Source organism: Amblyraja radiata, chromosome 1 (assembly GCF_010909765.2).
Source record: "Amblyraja radiata isolate CabotCenter1 chromosome 1, sAmbRad1.1.pri, whole genome shotgun sequence".
In the NCBI taxonomy this organism is placed as follows: Eukaryota; Metazoa; Chordata; class Chondrichthyes; order Rajiformes; family Rajidae; genus Amblyraja; species Amblyraja radiata.
In genome coordinates, this window is record NC_045956.1 from 154,176,491 (window position 1) to 154,200,524 (window position 24,034).

Sequence of the window (24,034 nt, forward strand, 5' to 3'; positions counted from 1 at the left end):
TCGAAGGGCCGAATGGCCTACTCCTGCACCTATTTTCTATGTTTCTATACTTCCATTTTAGATGCTCATTTTCACAAATAGACAAAGCTTGTCCTTGCATCTGTGCAAATTACCATCAATATACACACACACATTATTACTTTCATTATCAACCAGAAATGTTCTCTCCTATCTGTTCTATATTTGCACTGCTAAATTAACTTGATCTAGAACGGTTGTTTTTATTCTTCAATTCACATTAGGATTAAATGAACAGTGAGTTCTTAAATCTGGATGAAGAAAACACAATGCAGCTATCTACTTGCACGATTTTTTAGTGAAATCTTAGTTTTGAGACCTAGAATGTGGTCATAAATTGTACTTCAAAAGAAATAATATATTCCTTAATATTCATCTGGAAATTCAGATTTTTACACTAAAATGTGGGATTATCACTCCTGAATGGTTTGTGGTCAGTTGTGCCCAGATGATCCTTGTATTATAACAACTGAATTTTGCTTAATATTGCCACCTACTGTAAGATTACTAATATTGCAGTTACAAATGTATGCGTCAGTTGTGCACTTATTATGCGTGAAGGCTCATTAAAACTTTTTTCACAAGCAGCTCAGCGGGTTGAGTGATAATAAGGAGGATAACAACTCTTGCCTTGTGTAAGTACTTTAGCAAAGTTCTCCCATTAATTAAAATCCTTGTACTCAGTTCCCAATGTATTTGTACCCTCTCAAATCAAATAAATCACAGCCATTGACATGTATTTTCATCAAGGAGTAACACATGCACAATTTCTTCTGTGAAAATAATTATATTACATGCACCAAATCTTCCAGTTGTATTCATAAAATTTAGAATTAAGAATTTGTCATATTATCTCAGGTTAACACAGTCTTCATTAAAAATACAAAATCAGAACAGCCAGATCAGGTTACTTTTCTTCCAATCAATGCAATTTGGCATGTATTTAATATGTAACATGATTATTTGTTAATTCTTCTTCAGCAGTCTCTCGGGATGAAGAATGATTTATACCAATCAAGAAATAAAGGGTGTGTATGGTTTCTTTTAATGTGGGATTGACAGTGTAAAGAAACTGCCAACGATTCTAAACAGAGCAAGTGCAATGGTAAGAAAATCCAAAACATCTACAGAGCGGACAACATTAACATGCCCACACAAAGTTGGACTCTAATTACCATTCACCATGCAATCACACATTTCTTCTTAGTCCCTCTCCCTAAATTCCTTACCACCCTTACATCCTCCCTCAATTCTTTAACCTTATTGCTTCTCTCAGTTTCCAGTCCTTGTCTCTCAACACCTTTCCCTCGACCCGAAACATCATCCATTCCTTCTCTCCAGAGACGCTGCCTGTCTCGCTGAGTTACTCCGACTTTTTGTGTCTACCCACAATTACCTCCTTTCACAGCAGCCCATTCCCTCTTCCTTTTACTTAAGATATTTCCCAAGCTTCTTAAACCAATGTTAAATATTGTTGCTTTCCTTCAGATGACTAATAAATACCATGCAGGAATGCGGAAGGGATGGGAAACAAGGGAGTTGATCAAGCACAGAAACCCCCTGCGCTCTCCCAACAACTACATAAGTACGTTTGTGTATGTTAAGTTTAGTTTATTATTGTCACATTTACCAGCGATGCAGTCAAAGGTTTAACAATTGTTTTATAGCCATGAAGTGGCTATCAAAAGGTCAAAAAAAAGAGCTGTATCAAAAGGTCAAAATTAAACACTTGTGCAAGCTGCAGATGCCAGGTGATGAGGGTTTCTCTGGCAGTTGCAAAATCTACATTTTTCTTTTCAATTGATGATTGCTCAAATGGTACTTATCAAAACTATTGAAACAGTTGTCTGTTGATACACCATGAAAATATAAGTAAGTAAGCCTTCTGTTAAATAAAAATCCAATATGTGTGATATTAATAGAATAATAATCACTATTTGTGCAGCACCCAGCAAAGAGTCATCAACCTGCAGAGTTAACCCCTACGGAGCTCTATTCACAAATACATTACATTTACCAGCATTTGGTCCATAGCTTTAAGCCCCGCGACTCAGGTGCTCATCTCGGTACTCTGTGAATGTTGTGGCAGCACCTACCTCCACCCTCCCCATAGCAGTATTTTCCAGGTTCCAACTACTCTCTTAAGTTAAAAAAAAAAACATCCACCTCAGATCCCCTATAAACCCATTATTTGTTATCCTAAATCTATGCTTTCTAGTACTAGACACCACTGTAACAAAGTGTCATTGATTATGTCTTTCTTCGTCTTGTTCAGGAATGAATATCACTTCACACTCAACCATATTTTAAAAAAACATTACTAATTTTCCAGCAATCTGATTTTTCTGGCACAGTATTTATTGCCACGATAATGACAGAAAACCATCCTCTTGAACACATGGAGCCAGTTTAGTAAAAATCCAAATATTATAAAACTCCAGGTTTTCATCTAGCAATAATAAAAGAGCAGCAATATATTTCAAAGTAACGTACTTGGTACTGAAGGTTACAGACTTAACACAATAGCCAAGGAAAATTACTATTGTGCTATAAGGTGGCATAGTTTGCAGCCACAGTGCAATAGTGCTGAGAGAATAAATGATTATGATAATGGAGAACGTACTGATCAAGCCAGATACTTTGTTCCAGCTGGTGTCAAGCTTCCCAAGAGTTGTTGGAGCTGCATTTACCAAGGCAAATAGAAAGTGTTCCATCAATGGTTCAACGATTCTTTATTGAGGTACAGTGAAATTCTTTCCTTTGCATACATTTCAGTAAAGTATTATTATAAATAAGCATGCTTCTGGTTTGTTATTTGTACTTGGTAAAACGGTTTAGAGTAGCAGGAGGTACATCATTTGCCATGGTATACATAACCTTTGACCTGCTGTGGGCACAGTGTTGATGTTTGGTTTATGGGCAACAGTGACTACCATAATGTCGATAGTGGAAATTGCGTGCCCAGAATTTGTGGTTAGGTCCACTTATTGAGGTGTTCATGTTAATCATCTGATGATAGGCAAGATACCCGTGTTTGCCAGTCATACATTATTGGATATATACTGTTTTTGCCAAAACACCCTGAACACAATGTTGAGGACAGGCCAGCTGTGAATTAATCACCAAGGTCAACTTGGTCAGCATTTATAAGGTGGGCCGAAGGACCCGTTTCCATACTGTGCAGCTCTGTCACTTCCTGAGTCGATGACATTAACTTCACAGAAATGATGGAATTCCTGTGCAATGCTCGTCTCACTTTTACTCTTCTTTTAATTTTAAGACTTCAATTCAGCTTCAAGCTCTTCTAGCCCCTTAATAGGTGTCTGCAGAGGGCTATAGATCTGTGACATTTAGCACTGCTGATACAGAGACATATGTCTCCTGGTACAACATATTGAAGGGCAGCAAAACCTAAGAGGCAATTCTGGGCCAAGCTGAACTCACAGACAGACGTGGCAGAGCTGCACATTATCACCTCATACAAGGCAAATACAGGCAGCATTATTCGCAACAATGCATCAATTACAGAAGAGATTAAGCTTTTTATGCACGTTTTTTAATGGAGAACAATGACACCTACGTGAGTCCCCACAGCCCTGACAAATCTCCGAGTCCAACGTCAGAGCATCCTTCAAGATGGTGAATCCAGACCAAGCATCCAGCCAAGCAGTTCCCACCTGCCTCAAAAGGGCTTCCATTATACCATGCCCAGCAAGTTGACCTACCTCAATGACTACCAACTGATAGCTCTTATATCAACCATAGTCTTCAGAGGTTAATAATGACACAAATCAACTACTGTCTCAGAAATTACCCTGAATTCGCCTATTGGTCAAAGCAGATGATATCTCATTGGCTCTCCACACTGCTCTGCACCATCTGGCTCATGGGAACATGCATGTCAGGCTATTTTTTATTGACTGCAGCTCGGTGTTCAACACAATTATCTCCTCCAAATTCATCACCATTCTCCAAGATCTGGGCTCTTGTATCTCCTTTGACACTGCATCCTTGACTTCAATTGCAGACCATAATTTGTGCAGATCAGTAGCATCACCTCCTCTTACTGACCATCAACATAGGCTCAGTTCAAGACTCCGGGGGGGGGAGGCAGCCGCTCCAGACTTTCCAAGCCGCTGAGGAATTGTTTCACCCGACGCCAGTGTTCCATCTTCACGGCAAGAGGGCCCTGAAAACATCAGACTGGCTGCAAGGCCACAAATGGGCCCCGACCTCGGGTGTTTCAGAGGAAGAGGACTTAACTTTCTGCTGCCTTTCCCCACAGTGGAAAATTTTGATTCTGTTGTGGGGGGACGTTTGTGTTGAACTCTATAATGTGTTGTGTCCATTTTCTTTCTTTATTTAATTTTAACCTTTTTCTATGGTTTGTATGTAAATTTATTATTTAATTTATGTAAAGCACTTTGGTGTCAATGCAAATTGACTTAAAATGTGCTATATAAATAAAGCTATTATTATTATTATTATTATTATTATTATTATTATTATTATTAAGACTGTGTGTTTAGTCCCCTGCTCTACCCTCATTAAACACATGAGAATATAGATAAGCATAGCTCCAATGCCAGATAGAGATTCACTGGTAACACCATTGTGTTTGGCTGAAAATGGGTGGTCATGAGTCAGCATTCAGGAAAGAGATAGAATGGGTTGAATGATGCCGCAACAACAACCTCCCATTTAAGGTAGACACAAATTGCTGGAGTAACTCAGCGGGTCAGGCAGCATCTCTGGAGAGAAGGAATGGGTGACGTTTCGGGTCGAGACCCTTCTTCTACACAACCCATTTAAAGTCAACAAAACCCCTTGAATACAGAAAGGGGAAGTTGGGAGATCACGCGCCAATTTTCTTTCATGCGTTAACAATGCAGCTTCATATTCTTAGGCATTAACATCACGATGACCTGTCCTGGGGCCAACATATAGGTGTAATTACAGAGACGGTGCACCAGCGTCTCTACTTTCCTACAAGTTTAAAGAGATTGTAAACTTTATGTCACCGAATACTTTAACAAACCTCTAGTAGATTGTATCCTAACTGGTTGCATCATGACCTGGTACGGCAATTCCAATGCACAGGAAAAGAAGAGGCTGCAGAATGGACTCAGCCAAGCAGATCGAGCACACAGCCATTGAACCCATCTACACGAGGACTGGCTCAAACAGGTGACATATATCAGCAAAGATTCCAACAATCGAGGTAATGCTCTCTTCTTGTTCCTACAGTCGGGCAGTAGGTACAGAAGCTTGAAGTTGCACACCACCAGGTTCATGAACAGCTCCTTTACTACAGCCATCGGGTTCTTGAATCAACCTGCACAACTCTGATCCTATTTCGGCAATGGAACACTACAGCGCACCTCTTGCACTATCATAAGATCTTCAGCCCATCAAGTTTACTCCGCCATTCAATCATAGCTGATCTATCTCTAACTCCTAACCCCATTCTTGTGCCTTCTCCCCATAACCTCTGACATCCATTTTAATCAAGAATCTATTTATCTCTGCTTTAAATATACCCACTGACTTTGCCTCCACAGCCTTCTGTGGCAAATAATTCCACAGGTTCACCACTTTCTGACGAAGCTGGGGGGCAGTGTTAGCTGTGAGGAGGATGATAGGAGGCTGCAAGGTGACTTGGATAGGCTGGGTGAGTGGGCAAATGCATGGCAGATGCAGTATTATGTGGATAAATGTGAGGTTATCCTCTTTGGTGGCAAAAACAGGAAAGTAGACTATTATCTAAATGGTGGCTGATTAGGAAAAGGGGAGATGCAAGGAGACCTGGGTGTCATGGTACACCAGTCATTAAAAGTAGGCACGCAGGTGCAGCAGGCAGCGAAGAAAGCCAATGGTATGTTAGCATTCATAGCAAAGGGATTTGAGTATAGGAGCAGGGAGGTTCTACTGCAGTTGTACAGGGTCTTGGTGAGACCACACCTGGAGTATTGCGTACAGTTTTGGCCTCCAAATCTGAGGAAAGACATTCTTGCCATGGAGGGAGTACAGGGAAGGTTCACCAGACTGATTCCTGGGATGTCAGGACTTTCATATGAAGAAAGACTGGATAGACTCGGCATGTGCTCGCTAGAATTTAGGAGATTGAGGGGGGATCTTATAGAAACTTACAAAATTCTTAAGGGGTTGGACAGGCTAGATGCAGGAAGATTGTTCCCGGTTGGGGATGTTCAGGACAAGGGGTCACAGTCTGAGGATAGAGGGGAAATCCTTTTGGACCGAGTTGAGAAAAACATTTTTCACACAAAGAGTGGTGAATCTCTGGAACTCTCTGTCACAGAAGGTAGTTGAGGCCAGTTAATTGGCTATATTTAAGAGGGAGTTAGATGTGGCCCTTGTGGCTAAAGGGATCAGGGGGTAAGGAGAGAAGGCAGGTACAGGATACTGAGTTGGATGATCAGCCATGATTATATTGAATGGCGGTGCAGGCTCGAAGGGCCGAATGGCCTACTCCTTCCTCCACCTATTTTCTATGTTTCTATGAAAGAAATTCCTCATCTCCATCCTAAAAGAATATTGTTTAATTCTAAGGCTATGACCTCTCGTCCCAGACTCTTCCACTAGTGGAAACATCTCTCCACATCCACCTCTATCCAAGCCTTTCACTATTCTGTACATTTCAATGATGTCCCCCTCATTCTTCTAAACTACTGCAAATATTGGCCCAGTGCCATCGAATGCTCATCATATGTTGTGGAGTAGCATCAGTCAACTATCATGGACTAGTTTTGTAATTGTATTTTGAACTAATGTCTTATATTTTGAAGTCTTATTCTTGTCACTGTCCTTCATTTATATTTAAATGTATATTTTATGTATCATTGATGTTTTTATGTGTTGCCTCAGTCTATGATGCTGCTGCAAGCAAGATTTTCAATATACTAGTATATAGGTACATTGAAAATCCTGCTTGAAGCAGCATTAGAGACACAGGAAACACACCAAAACATGAATTATACATAATATATACATATATTGCATATGTGATATAGTACTTGCATACATGGCAATATACTTGAGAGAAGATAGGCAAACAGACATCAGGTCTGTTTGCCAATCTTCCAATAAGGAGCGGCATTAAGTCTCGAGTTATGGATGTACAGGTCCTCTGCAGGTTACGAACACTTGACTTATATACAATCGCACACATACAAGTGAGTATTTAGGGGATCTGCGGGAAACTACGGTAGGACCTGTAACGGCAGAGTATCAGAAGGTAAGTTCACAGTGCTGATATGATTACCTATAATCACACCATTTACCACATGCCACAAACAACCTGCATGGCTTTCACTATTTAATCCTCTGTTACATATTGCACAAATTACTAGTTTAAAATATTCATTGCTCAAAGCTAAAATACAGCGCAGCTGTTTGCTGTTGGTATCATTTACCCTCTCCTACATGTACATCCTTGCTTAATTTCAGCAGAGTTGAACCTTCAAAGAGCAACTTGATAATTCATCTACTGGATTGTTTCATTTCAGATTAGTTGTCCACATTGCATTTTTCATTTTGATCAGAAGGATTTCAAATGGAGCACTCTAACTTAAAACAAAAATATCTTCCTGCTTGATTTGCATATTGCCTGGATACATAACAGAAATGGAATATCGTGAATCATCATTGCTAAATCCGATCGCAATCATAATTTCTTAACCTGATATAAAAACTCCAATATTGAGCAGCTCATAGTTAGTAATTTCAGAACTATTTTTTCAATTTAAATACCTTCAATTTATAGCTTTCAGAGAGATTTAATTCAAATTAGGTTAAAATACACAGATCTAGTTACCTCTCATTTAAAATTTACATTGTGTTTTTTTTATATACCTTGACAGATACATTACAAGTATCCTTGAGATTCAATTTGCACTCCATTTGTGGTATGTCTATTGCTCAGTCATCCTTGTGGTACATAAATCATAACCCGTGATCCATTATGCTTCTTCTATTTACTCTGTGTATGATACAATCAGTCAACTCTATAAATAATTGACGCTGTTATTTCAAAAGGGCAGCGTCCTTCATCCTGGTGAACATAAGCCGTACACACAGTTAAAACATGATCTAGGTTTTCTGAGTTTCCTCCTTCTTGTTAAGAGCAAATATTCACCTAGATTTAATTTCTCTGCACGTGAAAAGGAGGAAAGAGGAGACATCAGTGTCACGGAAGTCATGAAGGATGAAAGTGCTCTTACCTTAGTGAACAAGAGTATGATTAAAGACCACTGAAATATTTAAAAGCACGGATAATGTATGTGGATAGTTTTGGTCAATATAATTGCCTGCATTTGATAAGAGCAACAAGAACGATCCCATGTGAAAAACAATGAATCTTCACATCTGACAAATATAAAAGAATAGGGAGCATCCAGTGTGTTACACCCAAGACGCATCAGAACACTGACAAGTGGAGATACAATTTTGGCAGGAAGTTATTGCACAAGTAATTAATTGATTCTCAACCATTTGGTACCTGTCCACCAATTTGAAAGGTATTCAATAAAATGTAAATCCCTTCTTAATTTAGAATCAATGTAAGAAGAAATTTCTTTACTTGAGGCATGATAAATGTTTCAAATTATCTCCCAAACAATACAGAACTTAGTGCTTACCATTAGAACATATTTTAAACACTGAAAATGTTTTGAGGAGTATTATACAGCAGGCAGAATACATGGAGCATGGTCTGAAATCCGCTGTCTCCTGTATCCTTAGGATTCATAAAATGGACATCAACCTGTTAGCTAGAATTACGCTTCTTGGTTTTGATGCGGCAACATTACAGCTTGTGCCAATAATAATTGACTCAAAGGGCCGAATGGCCTACTCTTACACCTATTTTTCTATGTTTCTATCCATTTGGCTCTTAATTAAACAAGCAAACACCCTCAGATCTCTCACAATTTCCTGTGTTAAAGCTCTGGTCGCTCCTCCCGCTTTGTTAATTAGACAGCAGCAAATCTAATACCGTCTTTCCTCTTGAGGGCTTTCCTAACCTACTGTTGAAAGCAGATCCTTCGAGTGTGTCAGTGTATAGGCCTCACAAAGCAAGACAGTGTCAAATTCAATATATTATTTGAATACTGCTAAACCCGACCGTTAGTTTTTTAGTTCATACACTATTTAGCCTGTGATAAGTCAATTGACAACACAAAGAGGGCAATGAAGGAAACACTGCTAAGTGCAATAAATAAACTACTCAAAGACCTAGTAGCGGGTCAAGCAGCATCTGTGGAGACAATAGGATGGTCGATGTTTTGGGTTAAAACCCTGCATAATTCCTGATGCCTACAAATAATGCCATCAAGGAGCAGTAAATGAAGAGGTGGGTGACATTTATGAGCCATGAGTTACTTTCAATTTGACCCCTATAATGCAGATAGATTGTCTATAAACTGAAGAATATAGAGAACAAATAATCAGGTATTGGTCGATTTCTGGCAAGTTACCATTATATCATCATATTTGCAGACCATATCACTCCTCAAATCCACACAAGACTTTTTTTTTAATTTATAACCACAGATCAACTTTGTTCCTCATGTAATCAGATTTGCAATAAGCTGTACAAAATAGAAAAATGTATGGCATCATTTAATTTAGTCATATTGTTCGAACAATTCGCACATACAGTGCCCTCCGTAATTTTTGGGACAAAGGCCCATCATTTATTTATTTGCCTCTATACGCCACAATTTGAGATTTGTAATATAAAAAATCACATATGGTTAAAGTGCATATTGTCACATTTTATTAAAGGGTATTTTTATACATTTTAGTTTCACCATGTAGAAATTACAGCTGTATTTATACATAGTCCTCCCATTTCAGGGCACCGTAATGTTTGGGACACATGGCTTCACATGCATTTGTAATTGCTTAGGTGCGTTTAATTGCCTCCTTAATGCAGGTATAAGAGAGCACTCAGCACCTAGTCTTTCCTCCAGTCTTTCCATCTACTTTGGAAACTTTTATTGCTGTTTATCAACATAAGGACAAAAGTTGTGCCAATTAAAGTCAAACAAGCCATTATGAGACTGAGAAACAAGAATATAATTGTTAGAGACATCAGCCAAACCTGAGGCTTATCAAAATCAACTGTTTGGAATCATTAAGAAGAAAGAGAGCACTGATGAGCTTACTAATCGCAAAGGGACTGGCAGGCCAAGGAAGACCTCCACAACTGATTACAGAAGAATTCTCTCTATAATAAAGAAAACACCCCAAACACCTGTCTGACAGATCAGAAACACTTTTCAGGTGTCAGGTGTGGATTTGTCCGCAGAAGACGTCATGAACAGAAGTACAGAGGCTACAATGCAACATCAAAGATGCAAGATGCAAACCACCGGTTAGCCGCAAAAATGGGATGGTCAGGTTACAGTTTCCCAAAAAGTACTTAAAAGAGCAACCACAGTTCTGGAAAAAGGTCTTGTGGACAGATGAGAAGAAGATTAACATATCAGAAAGATGGCAATGAGGAGAGAAAGAACTGCCCAAGATCCAAAGCATACCATCTCATCTGTGAAACACAGTGGTGGGGGTGTTATGGCCTGGGCATGTATGGCTGCTGAAGGTACTGGCTCACCTATCTTCATTGGTGATACAACTGCTGATGGTAGTAGCATCATGAATTCTGAAGTGTATAGACACAGCCTATATGCTCAAATTCAAACAAATGCCTCAAAACTCATTGGCTGGTGGTACATTCTACAGCAACACAATGATTCCAAACATACTGCAAAAGCAACAAAGGAGTTTTTCCAAGCTAAAAAATGGTAAATTCTTGAGTGGCCAAGTCAATCACTCAACCTGAACCCAATTGAGCATGCCTTTTATTTGCTGAAGAGAAAACTGAAGGGGACTAGACCCCAAAACAAGCATAAGCTAAAGATGGCTGCAATACAGGCCAGGCAGAGCAACACCAGAGAAAACACCCAGCAACTGGTGATGTCCATGAATCGCAGACTTCAAGCAATCATTGCACGCAAAGGATATGCAACAAAATACTAAACATGACTACTTTCATTTACATGACATTGCTGTGTCCCAAACATTATGGTGCCCTGAAATGGGGGGACTATGTATAAACAATGCTGTAATTTCTACATGGTGAAACCGAAATGTATAAAAATGGCCTTTATTAAAATCTGACAATGTGAACTTCAACCACATGTGATTTTTTCTATTACAAATCTCAAATTGTGGAGTACAGAGGCAAATAAATAAACGATGGGTCTTTGTCCCAAACGTTATGGAGGGCACTGTATAGCTCACAGCATTGTAAAGTCCTCAATAGAGTAAACATTGAAGAGCTCAATAGAGTAAACATTTGCCCCGCAACGCATCTGTTTTATGTAAGCAGCAATTGAATCAGAGCAGAATGTAGTCAGAGGTGCTGCAGAGCTGGAAATAGAAAATCTCAAAAATGGTACGTGTGTAGACAAAGATCACCTCAAGCCGATCATGGCAGATGGGTTGCAGACAATTTTGTACGTTCTCCCTGTGACCTGCGTGGGTTTTCTCCCATACTCCAAAGACATACAGATTTGTAGGTTAATTGGCTTGGTACAAATGTAAAAATTGTCCCGTGTGTAGGATAGTGTTAAAATGCGGGTATCGCTGGACGGTGCGGACTCGATAAGCTTGTTTCCGCGCTGCATCTCAAAACTAAACAAATCCATCTTGTGATATTTGCAAAAAAATGCTTTTTCTTCCAAGACAGAGAAGAAAGTCAAGCGTGTTTAATTGTTGTATGTCCCGAAAAAGATATAATTCTTACTTGCAGCAGCACAACAGATAATGTAAACATAGTACTCTATAAATACTATAAGAAACAACAAAAACAATGTGGAGATATATATATATAAAAAACAAACATTAATACTGCTTAGTTGGAAGAGGTTTGTTCTCCCCTAATACTAGAAACTTTTTTTCACCCCTGCGCTTAGTTGAAAAATACCTCCTTTCATCGGTCATTGAATATTGAGGAAGCAGATGAAGAATATGGTGGGGGAAGACAGATGGGGAGGTAGAAGTGGGTAACATGTAATGATGGGTCGTCCAAAGATTCAAACTATAATTCACCTATTTTCTCTGGTGTATATAAATGAAATTCTAAGTCCATCATGGTGCATAGATAAATGTAAATAATAGCGATGATTTAAAACTCTTATCAAATATTAATTTGCAGCATTCATTGCCATGAGAAAAACTGTATTCAGTGTTTAAGTACAAACTCACCCGTATCCATTTGCCAGACGTACACTGATCCATCTGAGCATCCCACCACCAGGTAATCATCAGAAGGTCTCCATTTGATAACTTGAATGGGAAATAGATGTCTCGATGCCAGCATTATACATTTCTTGTCTCGAAGACTGAGAAGACCCACCGAATGATCACTGGCCACCGAACAGATACAATACTGAACTCGGGACTACAGCCAAAGGAAAAAGAAGAAAACATAAACATTTTAATATGGTAGCCAATTTGGTATGGGGACATTTTCACTGAATCGATCATTTTCTTTGAAAAATGCACATTTTATATCGTCTTGCAAAATAACACTATGTTGAATGTTTAAAACTAGTCTCAAAAGCATGGGAGAGGATTCTTCATAAGCCATTTTAAATGTTACTATCGAATCCGCCTCCACCATCATCCCAGGCAACACGATCCAGGCACCCACCACTCTTGTGTAAAAAAACACTTGCCACTCTCACCTTAAAACTATGCCTTCTAGTCTGACATTTCCACCTTCGGAATATGTTCTGACTGTCTACCCTATCCATACATCTCAGAATTGTTTTATATTTCTATCAGGATGATCCAGAAAAGAACAATCCAAATTTGTCTCACCTCTCTATATAGCTTAATATATACCTTTCATTCAGGTAACATGAATATGGAGAAACTTACATTTCCACAGTGAATTCCAGAAATAGAAGTGCATAATAATTATGCATGGAGCAAAAAATAATGACACAAAGTGTTGGGAGAGACGTGGACAAAGCAGAAGTTTTATAAACTGCGTGAGATATTGAAATGGAGAGTTTCAGAGCAGGAGCCCGGTTAATTGAGGAAAAGATAAGGAAGAAACGGTAGCGCAGCGGTAAAGTTGTTGCCTTCCAGTGCTTGCATCACTGGAGACCCGGGTTTGATCCCGACTATGGGTGCTGCCTGTACGGAGTTTGTATGTTCTCCCCGTGACCTGTGTAGGTTTTCTCCGAGATCTTCAGTTTCTTCCCACATTCCAAAGACGTATCGGTAGGTAGGTAAATTGGCTTGGTAAATGTATAAATTGTCCCTGGTGTGTGTAGGATAATGTTAATATGCGGGGAACTCTGGTCGGCAGGGATCCGGTGGGGCGAATGACCTGTATCTCTAAACTAAACTAAACTGTATTTTGTGTCTAATAATAATAATAATAATAATAATAATAATATCTTCCACTCTGTATCTCTAAACTAAACTAAACTGGCGATAGTTAAATTCCAATCTCTGTGAAGCGGCTTGAAATGCCATTCATAAAGTTTGTGCAGTCATGACAAAAAGCATGTGTGCATATATGTGCATGCAATTCTAGTCATCCCAATGTTCAGCAGCAGTGCACCTTGTCTTCAACTTACCAGATATGCCACCACGACATTCAAATCCATGGTATTATTGAAGTTTTTGTTATATTTTGTGATACAAAACAATTTTTAAAATTATCTTTGGAGTCTCAGGATTTGTTAAAACTTGCCACTTCTCTTTCAAAGCTGTTGAATTGCATAATGGCAACTTAAAAAATGCTACAAATATCTTCAAAAACAAGCGGGGAGAATTGTCTCTTTGTGTAGGAAAGAACTGCAGATGCTAGTTTAAATCAAAGGTAGACTGTGAAGCGGCTGTGAAGCGGCTTTAGACTGTTTTACGATTTTACTGTTCTCTTTTTTTTTTATAAATCATGTTTCTTGGGGTAGCTAAATTTTATTAGTTGTTTAAGTTATGACGATCGGATGGAAGCTGCACACCAAATCTCGCTGCACCTATGTGCAATGGCAATAAAATATATTATTATTATTATTATTATTAGACACAAAATGCTGTAATATCTCAGCGGGACAGGCAGCATCTCTGGAGAGAAGGAATGGGTGACGTTTCGGGTCGAGATTGAAGAAGGGTCTCGACCCGAAACTTCACTCATTAAGAGTCTGAAGAAGGGTCTCAGCCTGAAACATCACCCATTAAGAAGCTTTCCATGTGGCACCTTATCAATCGCTTTCTGAAAACCTAGGTCTTCTTCTTGCGTATGGCGTGCTCAGCTTAAAGTTGTACATCAAGGGTAGACATCCAGGCCAGGACAGCATCAGTTGCTGGGTAGATGGCATTGATGCCACCAGGGAAAAGCCTCAGTGGTCAGTCATTCACGATGTGTGGGATGGTCTAGTCTGGATGTCCGCAATCCCAAGCAGGGCTGCCTGTCATCCCCCACTTATGCAGGCAATGTGCTGTCCTTGCATGGAGGGTGCAGATTCTGTTCATGGTTAGCTATTGCTTGCGATGGAGGTTAAAACCCGGTGGTTTCACTGTGGGGTCTGTGATGACCTCTCCGTTGTTGGTGTTGGCATCTTTCCAGGCTCTGCGCCACTCAATCTTGGAGTCAAAGTCTTCAAGGGATTTAACGGAAGACCAGAAGGGTCTGCGGGACTTCAGGCGCATGTTGAACAGATTGTTCAAGTTAGCATGGATGGGAAGGTCAGGGTTAGCCTCGATGGTGCACCAATCTTTCAACATCCTCTCCCTTCTGCATATGCTGAGAGGGGCGATATGGGAGAGGACAGGGTGCCATTGCAAAGGTGTTAACAACCTTCACGTGGTCCACCCTGTTCGACTAATGCAATCAACCCGACGTGCACAAACAAATAGATAGAGTGTTTTGGTGGCACTTTTGACCAAAACCTAGGTATACAACGTCTACTGACTTTCCTTTGTCTGTCCTGGTATTTACTTCTTCAAAGGATTCCAGCAAATTTGTCCGGCAAGACCTCCCCTTCACAAAGTCAGACTAACCGGCATATAGTCCCCACTATGTGTAGGAAAGAACTGCAGATGCTGGTTTAAATCAAAGGTAGACACAAGTCTGAAGAAGGGTCTCGATCCGAAACGTCAACCATTCCTTCGCTCCAGAGATGCTGCCTGTCCCGCTGAGTTACTCCAGCATTTTGTATCTACCAGTGTCTATTCTTTTCCAAGTTTTAAATGAGTAGGTTCAGGATAAGTGGCATTTAAGCATACCAAGACTAAACGTTTGTTTAGTCTTGGTATGGTTTAAATGCTGCTTTAAGCGGAACCTTAGACTTTGTTTTATTTATTCCTTTTTCTGATCTGTCAATAAATGCATGGATCAATCCATTACTGAATCACTGAACAATTCATTCATAATTTTCACATTAAATAATTTGATAATCAATGGCCAGCTTCCTATCTTATAATTTTGTAATGACCGTATCCTTATATCCAAACCTCTGTCATGATTACTGTAATTGTTTGTGGAATTTCTGCCACACTGGAATCACAAATACATAGATTTGAAAAGCGGTTCACAAGCCACATTCTCCATTTTAAAAGCATAACCATTGGAATCATTGCACAAACAATTTACCATGAGCATTACAACAATTAATTTATCTTGTACTTCATTTTTGGTTAAGGATCCCAACAAAAACAACAAAGATTTCACAGCAGATACAAGAAATTGCCGATGTTGGTTTACAAAAAAAGTCATATTGTGCTCGAGAAACTCAGGGGGCAGCACCTCTGTATAACATGGATATAAAGGGTTTGGATCATTTTTCAGTTTGATTTTTTTGGATGGGTGGGGGTGGGGGAGAAAGGGTGGAAGGGAATAAGGGGCAGGATAGAACCTGGAAAATGATAGGTGAATACAGGAGAACGGAGCTTTTGATCGCCAGATGGTTGGACAAAGGTCTGAGGTGAAAAGACTAAAGGGTTCATAAAAGGGTAGAAGAGTTGCAAATTATGAAGCCAGAGTAAGGAATGTAGGTGGAACGGGAGGGGAGAAATGGGTGTAGGTGGGTACAGGGAAGATGGGGGGGGGGGGGGGGGGGGGGGGGGGAAGTCGAGGGGAAAACTGGAGAGTTCAATGCTTATACCACAGCAGTGTGAGCAACCCAAGCTGTAAATGAGGTGATGTAGGCCCAGTTTGCGTGTGGCCTCACTCTGGCAATGGAAGCTGCCCAGGACAGAAAGGTCAGAATGAAAATAACAAGAAGAATGGTTAGCAACCAGTAGATCCATGTGTTTGCTGAAACGGGCACCGAGTCTGCACTTGGTCTCTGGGTAAAGGAGGATACATCAGGAATGAGGTGCACATCAACCTTGGCCTCACCTGAATGGATTGCTGGGGTCCCTGTAATATATAGTATGTGAGCGAGGAAGTATATGGACAGGTGTTGAGGGAGGAGGCATAGGGCAGGTGTGCGAAGGAGGTTTAGAGACAGGTGTTGAGGGAGGAGGTATAGGGGTATTTCCTTATTCAATAATAGCAATGGACAAGAGTGTTGCATCAGTGACTACTGTCTGTATCAGGGAAATAGGATCTGAGAAAAGTGAACCATTTTCTCCAATTTGAAAATGATTTTCAAGGTGGTTCTTAGGAAAATTCGAAGCAGCCTATTTTGAAGCACTATTCATCACGTCCTTTTCACCCACAACGAATATAACAATACACTCTAATGACTTCTGAGGGCCTCTTAAGTGGCCTCACTTGGCGATTTATTCAATTTGTTTGCTTCTGTGTGTTCTTCAGAAGGGAAAGATATGTTTGTATAACTGAGCACTGTTCTGGTTGATTGAATAATAATAAATTCACTCTTCTGAAGCCAAATAGGTCAGTTGTCTAATAATTACCCCTAAAATTATTGTGCAAAATGAAAATTTGGTTGCATCTAAAATGTGTAATCATTTCTGAAAACTATCCATAAAGTAATTTAAAAACTCCTCCACTGACCTTTAAGTAGGTTAAATTTACAGGATATAAAATAATAATTTTGCAGCACAAAAAATTATTAAAACACCTATTTCTTAATCGAGTACTAAAGGATCAGTATAAATGTTTACCATCAAAGATTAAATTTATACAAACTAAATTCTGAGGAGCTAATAAAGAACTTACACTGCAATTCTCAGGTGGAACTACCAGTTGTGTGATCTCTCCGCCATGGACACAAAAGGTATGCTTCATTTCCCCAGAGTTGATGTCCCAGACGATTACAGAGAAATCTACGCCACCTGACACCAAGTAGCGCTGATCATACCGCGTGGCGACCTGGTGTGGGTACAACAGGCAAGTCACTTTGCCGCGATGGCCTCGAAGTGTTCGGTGGGGTGGCCAACCTGAGGAGATTTAAATTCATACACAAAAATGCTTAAATCAGCACATATTCAAATTCACAGAAAGTCAGGCAAATTAAATTAAAATTATGTAAAAACTAAAACGAAAAGGAGCCGATACATTTCATATACCCATTGTCTGGACCAGCGTTACGTTAGTCATAAAGACCGGAAACTGGCCTTTGGACCTCTCTCTATGCTGGCCAAGATGACCATCCAAGCCATTTGCCTGCATTTGACCCATATGCCTCCAAACCTTTCTTACCCATGTACTTGTTCAAATGTATTTTAAGACCAGAAAGCTATTAAGTAGTAATAAAATAAACTAAATGATTCACTAATGTGCTCTTGGAAAAAAAAATCTGTCCTTATTACCCAGTCTAGTCTTCTATCAGATCAGGTGACTCTGCCACAGAAGGTAGTTGAGGCCAGTTCATTGGCTATATTTAAGAGGGAGTTAGATGTGGCCCTTGTGGCTAAAGGGATCAGGGGGTATGGAGAGAAGGTAGGTACAGGATACTGAGTTGGATGATCAGCCATGATCATATTGAATGGCAGTGCAGGCTCGAAGAGCTGAATGGCCTACTCCTGCACCTATTTTCTATGTTTCTATGTTTCTTTTCAGAAGTATCCACAACTAAATCATTTTTTTATTTAGATCGATCATAGCACCCATCGCCTCCTGCTCTCCAAGTAGTAAAGTCCAAGCCTATCCGGCATCTCCCTGTTGCTCAATCCCACGAGTCCTAGAAAAATCCTCGTAAACCTTATCTACACCCTTTCCAGCTTAATGAAACCCTTCGTACAGCAGAGTGACCAAACTGAACACAATATGCCATTGCCTTGTAAAGTTAATCATAAAGTCCCAACTCCTATACTCAAAACGTTGACTGATGAAGGCCAATGTACTAAAACACACTTTTTAACACCCTACTACATGTGACACCTCTTTCTGAGAACTATGTACCTCTACTCCCAGATCCTTCTGCATTGCGACACTCCCCAGGGCCCAACCATTCACTATTAAGGTACTGCCCTATCTTGACTTCCCAAAATGAAACACAACAAACCTATCTCCATTTAATTTTATTAGCCATTCCTCAGCCCACATGATCAATTGATCGAGACCATGCTGTAATTTTTAATACTCATTCGCACTGTCTTGGATACCACCCACTTTAGTTTTGTCTGCAAACTTACTAGTCATGCCTTGTACATTGTCATACAAATCGATGATATAAATCACAAAAACCAATGGGCCCAGCACCTATCCTTCAGGCACACCACTTGTCACAGGCCTCCAAACCAAAAAAGAACCCTCCACCATCACCCTCTGCTTCCTTCCTTGAAGCCAGTTCTGTATGCAGTTAGCTAGCTCTCCCTTGTTCCCATGGATCTAACATCCCAGAGCAGTCTACCATGCAGAACCTTAAAAGCTGGCCTTGCTGAAGTCCATATACACAAATACTTTTTCAAAAAACTTGATCAAACTTGTAAGACACATTCTCCCATGCACAAAACCATGCTGACTATCCCAATCAGCCTTTCTATCGAAATGCATATATATATATATATATATATATTGGGACCCGTTGGGTCCCAGCATCACACGGGAGGGCTGGTCCCCCAATGCAATATTCCACCTCTCCACCAATTCCAATATTGGTGGCCGGGGGGGGGAGGGGGGGGGGGGGGGGGGGGGAGGGGAGGGACTGGTTTCCAGAGGGCTAGTATGCACTTTGTGGGCCGAATGTTTTTTTTTGGGCTGGTGGCTCAGTCACTCAAGCCTGTTGTGCTGGCAGCTTCAACACACTCACGGCTGGTGGGCTGGCAGTTGACTCAAGGCCACCAAGTTCAAGTGAAGTTTCTTACCACTTCAAGCAGGTGCAAGGCCACCAAATTCAAGTGCAGTTTCATACCATTTCAAGCAGGGTGCAAGGCCACTAAAGACAGCGAGTCGTAACCTCTACCTCCTCCGTCTTGCAGAGACTGAGCCACGCCCACACTTCTGGGTTTTATAGTCCCTCCCCCTCCCACCAGAAGGGGCGTGGCCTTCATGGCATGATTGACAGAAGAGAGAATCTCAACATTTTTTAAACACTAATTACTCTTTTATTTTTCATCGATGGGAAAATTCCTCGGCACCTGATGAGCGGAGGGGAACTGAGTAAGATGGCCAAAAACCTGTGCAAGGCAGATTATGATCTAAATGGTGACAAGTTGGGAAAAGGGGAAGTACAACGGGATCTGGGGATCCTTGTTCATCAGTCAATGAAAATAAGCATGTAGGTACATGTTGGCCTTCATAACAAGAGGAGTTGAGTATAGGAGCAAAGAGGTCCTTCAGCAGTTGTACAGGGCCCTGGTAAGATCACACCTGGAGTATTGTGTGCAGTTTTGGTCCCCTAATTTGAGGAAGGACATTCTTGCTATTGAGGGAGTGCAGCGTAGTTTACAAGGTTAATTCCCAGGATGGCGGGACTGTCATATGCTGAGAGAATGGAGCGGCTGGGCTTGTATACTCTGGTATTTAGAAGGATGAGAGGATATCTTATTGACACATATAAGATTATTCAGGGTTTAGACACGCTAGAGACATGTTCCTGATGTTGGGGGAGCCCAGAACCAGGGGCCACAGTTTAAGAATAGGGGTAAGCCATTTAGAATGGAGATGAATAAAACACATTTTCACACAGAGTTGTGAGTCTGTGGAATTCTCTGCCTCAGAGGGCGATGGAGGCCAGTTCTCTGGATACTTTCAAGAGAGAGCTAGATAGGGCTCTTAAAGATAGCGGAGTCAGGGGTTATGGGGAGAAGGCAGGAACGGGGTACTGATTGTGGATAATCAGCCATGATCACATTGAATGGCAGTGTTGGCTCAAAGGGCCGAATGGCCTACTCCTGCACCTATTGTCTATTGTCTATTGCAGAGGGATGAGTGTGACCTGGCTTAATATTTAATCAAAGAGAACCAGACAGGTCCTTTTGTTTTACGAAGATTTTTCCAATGTTTTTAAAAAACTTGGGGAAACTCCAAATACTTAAATCACACTACGGTGAAAGCATAACTTGAAATTAGTATTGGTTTTAATGGATCAAAATAAATCTGGCTTCTCGTATTTATGTTTTGAAAATCCTTCCAATTTTCTGAAACCCAGCACATGTTCACCAACATGATCAAAGCTTCCACAGCACTTGACAATTTTAAAACATGTTTTTTGGTGTACACACATGACAAAAATCCTCTTGTGTAGATGCGTTTCTATTTCTGAAGACATTCAATCCAAACAATCTTTTCTTGTGTCTTGGTAGCAGAGTTCAGTCAAAATAACTTTGGTTTCCTTTTCTTGCCAACTTATTAATTATTTTCCATTTGGCTTTTTTGAATGCTAGAATTGTTATTAATTCTTCCAAATGTACATCCCCTTGCAGGATTCCTATTTTTTCTTCCCTTTTGATGCTTCCAAAACTTTTTTTTTGTCCAGGCATTTAGTTATCTGCTCTATTATCTCATCAAGCCCAACGGGAATATTTTTCCAAAAATGCTGTTAGAAGTTAGCTGCAACATCAGGATTTCTGTTTTTGAGAATAAATCCCAAAGCTGCTGATATAAATGCAGGGAACTTGTCAGCAGTTACACAAGTTACCATTGATGTAGTGGAGAAACTAAGCGGGTGCGGCAGCATCTATGGAGCGAAGGAAATAGGCAACGTTTTGGGCTGAAACCCTTCTTCAGACTGATGCAGGGTGGGGGGGGCGGGATGAAGAAAGGAAGAGGAGGAGCCAGAGGGCTGAGGGAGAGCTGGGAAGGGGAGGAGACAGCAAGGGCTACCGGAAATTGGAGAAGTCAATGTTCAAGCCGCTGGGGTGCAGGCTGCCCAAGCGGAATATGAGGTGCTGCTCCTCCAATTTCCGGTGGTGCTCACTCTGGCCATGGAGGAGGCCCAGGACAGACCATTGATGTTTTCATTCCAAACTGAAGCTATCTGCTAAACTCAACCATATATGATTTCAGAAATATTTTCCTTCTCAGTTATATAGGAGTGCAGAGGTTTTTGTAGAAAAAGGTTGTTGCAGATATGATTAATAAGCATAAGTATCACATGGCTGGAAAATAAAATGATGATGTTTAAAGTTTTCAAAGTGCCGGCACGCTGTATCGGCCCATACTGTCGCAAAAATGCATAACTTGTGCCAGCAAATTATAATTCATGGTGGTGGAAAATCATGTTCTAAAAAAAACCTATTTAATACTTCCTTTAAAAAAATATCGCAAGAGATGATGTGATAGCATGAATTTCAAGCTGAGTAGATGATACTTTACCTCTTCTCAGCATGTGTTCTCCTTGCAGTAACTGGACAATAGCTGTTTGGGTGGCTGGTACAATAACAATACTGCCATCTTCACGGCCACATACAAGACGTCCATGAGAGGGAATATAAACACTGGCGGTGACTTTCAAAGGCTCTTCCTTGCCAGGCTGTGTGCTCAGCTGGTCTATAATTCCAGCAGGTCTTGGAAGCAGATGATCAAATGTATCTTGTAAGCATGAAGAAGTGGTAACTTCCAAGTCTGTGAAAGAAATTTTCAATTCAATACAAAACACTGAAGAACGTCTGTTTCTATGTCCCAAAGCTACCCAAACATAAATATTGGCCCACCTCGTATATCTGGAGCAGTAGAACCAAATCATCATAGGTGACTATCATTCTGCCCATTGAAACCAATCAGAACTATTCTCCTCTTATATCCCCCATAGCCCTGAACATGTGGTTTACACACAGCCAGAAGTCAAGAAAGCAGATTCATATGGTGTTTTTCCAAAAGCAACAAGATATGCATCTGAAATCAAAATATTTAAAGGCCTAAAGGAAGAGGGGAGGAGAATAGGACTGTCTGGATTGCTCTTAATTAGTTTGCAGGGCAATGGCCTTCTTCTGTGGTCTAACTGTGGTTGACAAGTGGGGGTTAATGTTTATCTATTGCTTTACTATTGTTTACTTATGTTTGGGTACTTCAGATATGAAGTTTGTATGTGCATAATAGTTGTATGTATATATATGTCTGTAGGTATTATGGGAAATTGCCTAGGGTAGTATTATTATTAGTAATTAATTGATTTTTAAATATGGTAGAAGTGTTGGGGAAAAGGGGTGAGATTTAATAAGTTATTCTTCTTCTCACTCCTTTTCGAGCTTGTACAGACACAGAGTTGGACATTGGAACTTTGCTTTTGTTCTTTTCATTGCTTTGTAAATATTGATTGTAATGTCCAATTGTTTGATAATTTCGATTTTGTTACTATTAATGTCTTTAATGTCTTTACTTGTTCGGAATAAATAAATAAATAAATAAACAAATAACCATTCTGTGGAGTAACCTATCCAACTTCCTTTTAAAATAGTGGTAGCTTGCACTATTTCTATAGGCAATGAGTTCTTGTCAATTCCACTCACATAAATTATGTCTCTCCCAAAATCCCCTTTAATCATCTATGCAAAATGTTAAATCTAAGTCCGCTAGACGTTGCGCCAACAGCTATGAGGAATAGCTTTTTCTTTCTTACTTTTTGAAACTTTAAAAAACTTGTCCATAAAAGAATAAGAAATGTAGTTGAAATCCTGGTTCATCAGCAGGAATTGGTATTGATATAGTAAAGAACAACATTTTAAAACATGATATAGAAATTTAAAAACAACTATACAGTTTGACTTCCTTGTCCATCTTCCTAGACAATGGTATCAAAGTGAATTAATAAGCACAAAGCACAAGCATCTTTACCTTGAACAGTATCTTTCTGAGGCAAGTCAATCGTTTCAGGAATACACCATATCAAGAGTCTCCCTGATGAATCTCCCTGAATCAGCAGTTTATGGAAGGGTTCCCGACGACCGTAGAAAAATCGGGTGACAGGAGGACAGATGAGAAGCTGCAGTGGGATAAAATAAAAGTCTGTTCCATTTAGTATACTGAAATAATGGACACAGATTCACATGGTTATAAACCTGAAAATATTAAGATTAAAAATGTGCAGACCATCATATAGCTGCACATGGAACATTGGAGGCCCGAGAAGGCACAGTGTTCTCTCTGTCAAAGGGAGCATAGAACAAATTGAGCTAATCTGGGAGTGATGCCTCACTAACTTCTGTATAGTTCTGGTGCAGTTTCACAAAAGAAAGCTGGCAGCTTTTGTAGAATATTTCAAATGTCTCTTTGACTAACTTTTAATTAATAAATTCAGGATAAAATGATTTTAGAAATATCAACTGTGTTGCAAGTAATGAAATTTAATAATATTAAATTTTACTTTGTGAAATAAATTAACAATGAAATTTAACTGCAAAGTAACAAGAAATAGAGCAATAATTCTGATAAAATTCTTGAATAAACTGAAGAGATAATGACATTTAAATGTAATTGATTGAATCCAAGAGTTCATCACATCAGATCAAGCTGATGGCTAGCCAGCGATTCTGTGACAGAACACCAGCGAGCATCAAGGGCCTGTCCCATTGTACGAGGTAATTCAAGAGCTCTCCCGAGTTTAAAAAAAAATCAAACTCGTGG

At 40.0% G+C, this 24,034-nt stretch overlaps 1 protein-coding gene across 4 annotated transcripts in view; it reads right to left on the bottom strand.

Annotated features, from left to right (window-relative positions):
- Positions 1-24,034, bottom strand: part of wdr7 (WD repeat domain 7) — a 561,078-nt gene that overhangs the window by 459,083 nt on the left and 77,961 nt on the right. For all 4 annotated transcript variants that reach the window (XM_033033128.1, XM_033033119.1, XM_033033110.1 and 1 more), the window contains 4 exons: positions 23,246-23,393; positions 21,788-22,036; positions 17,246-17,466; positions 12,307-12,502 (listed from right to left, as the gene is read on the bottom strand). In XM_033033128.1, the coding sequence (XP_032889019.1) occupies positions 12,307-12,502; positions 17,246-17,466; positions 21,788-22,036; positions 23,246-23,393 (814 nt within the window). The remainder of the gene's footprint in view (positions 1-12,306; positions 12,503-17,245; positions 17,467-21,787; positions 22,037-23,245; positions 23,394-24,034) is intronic.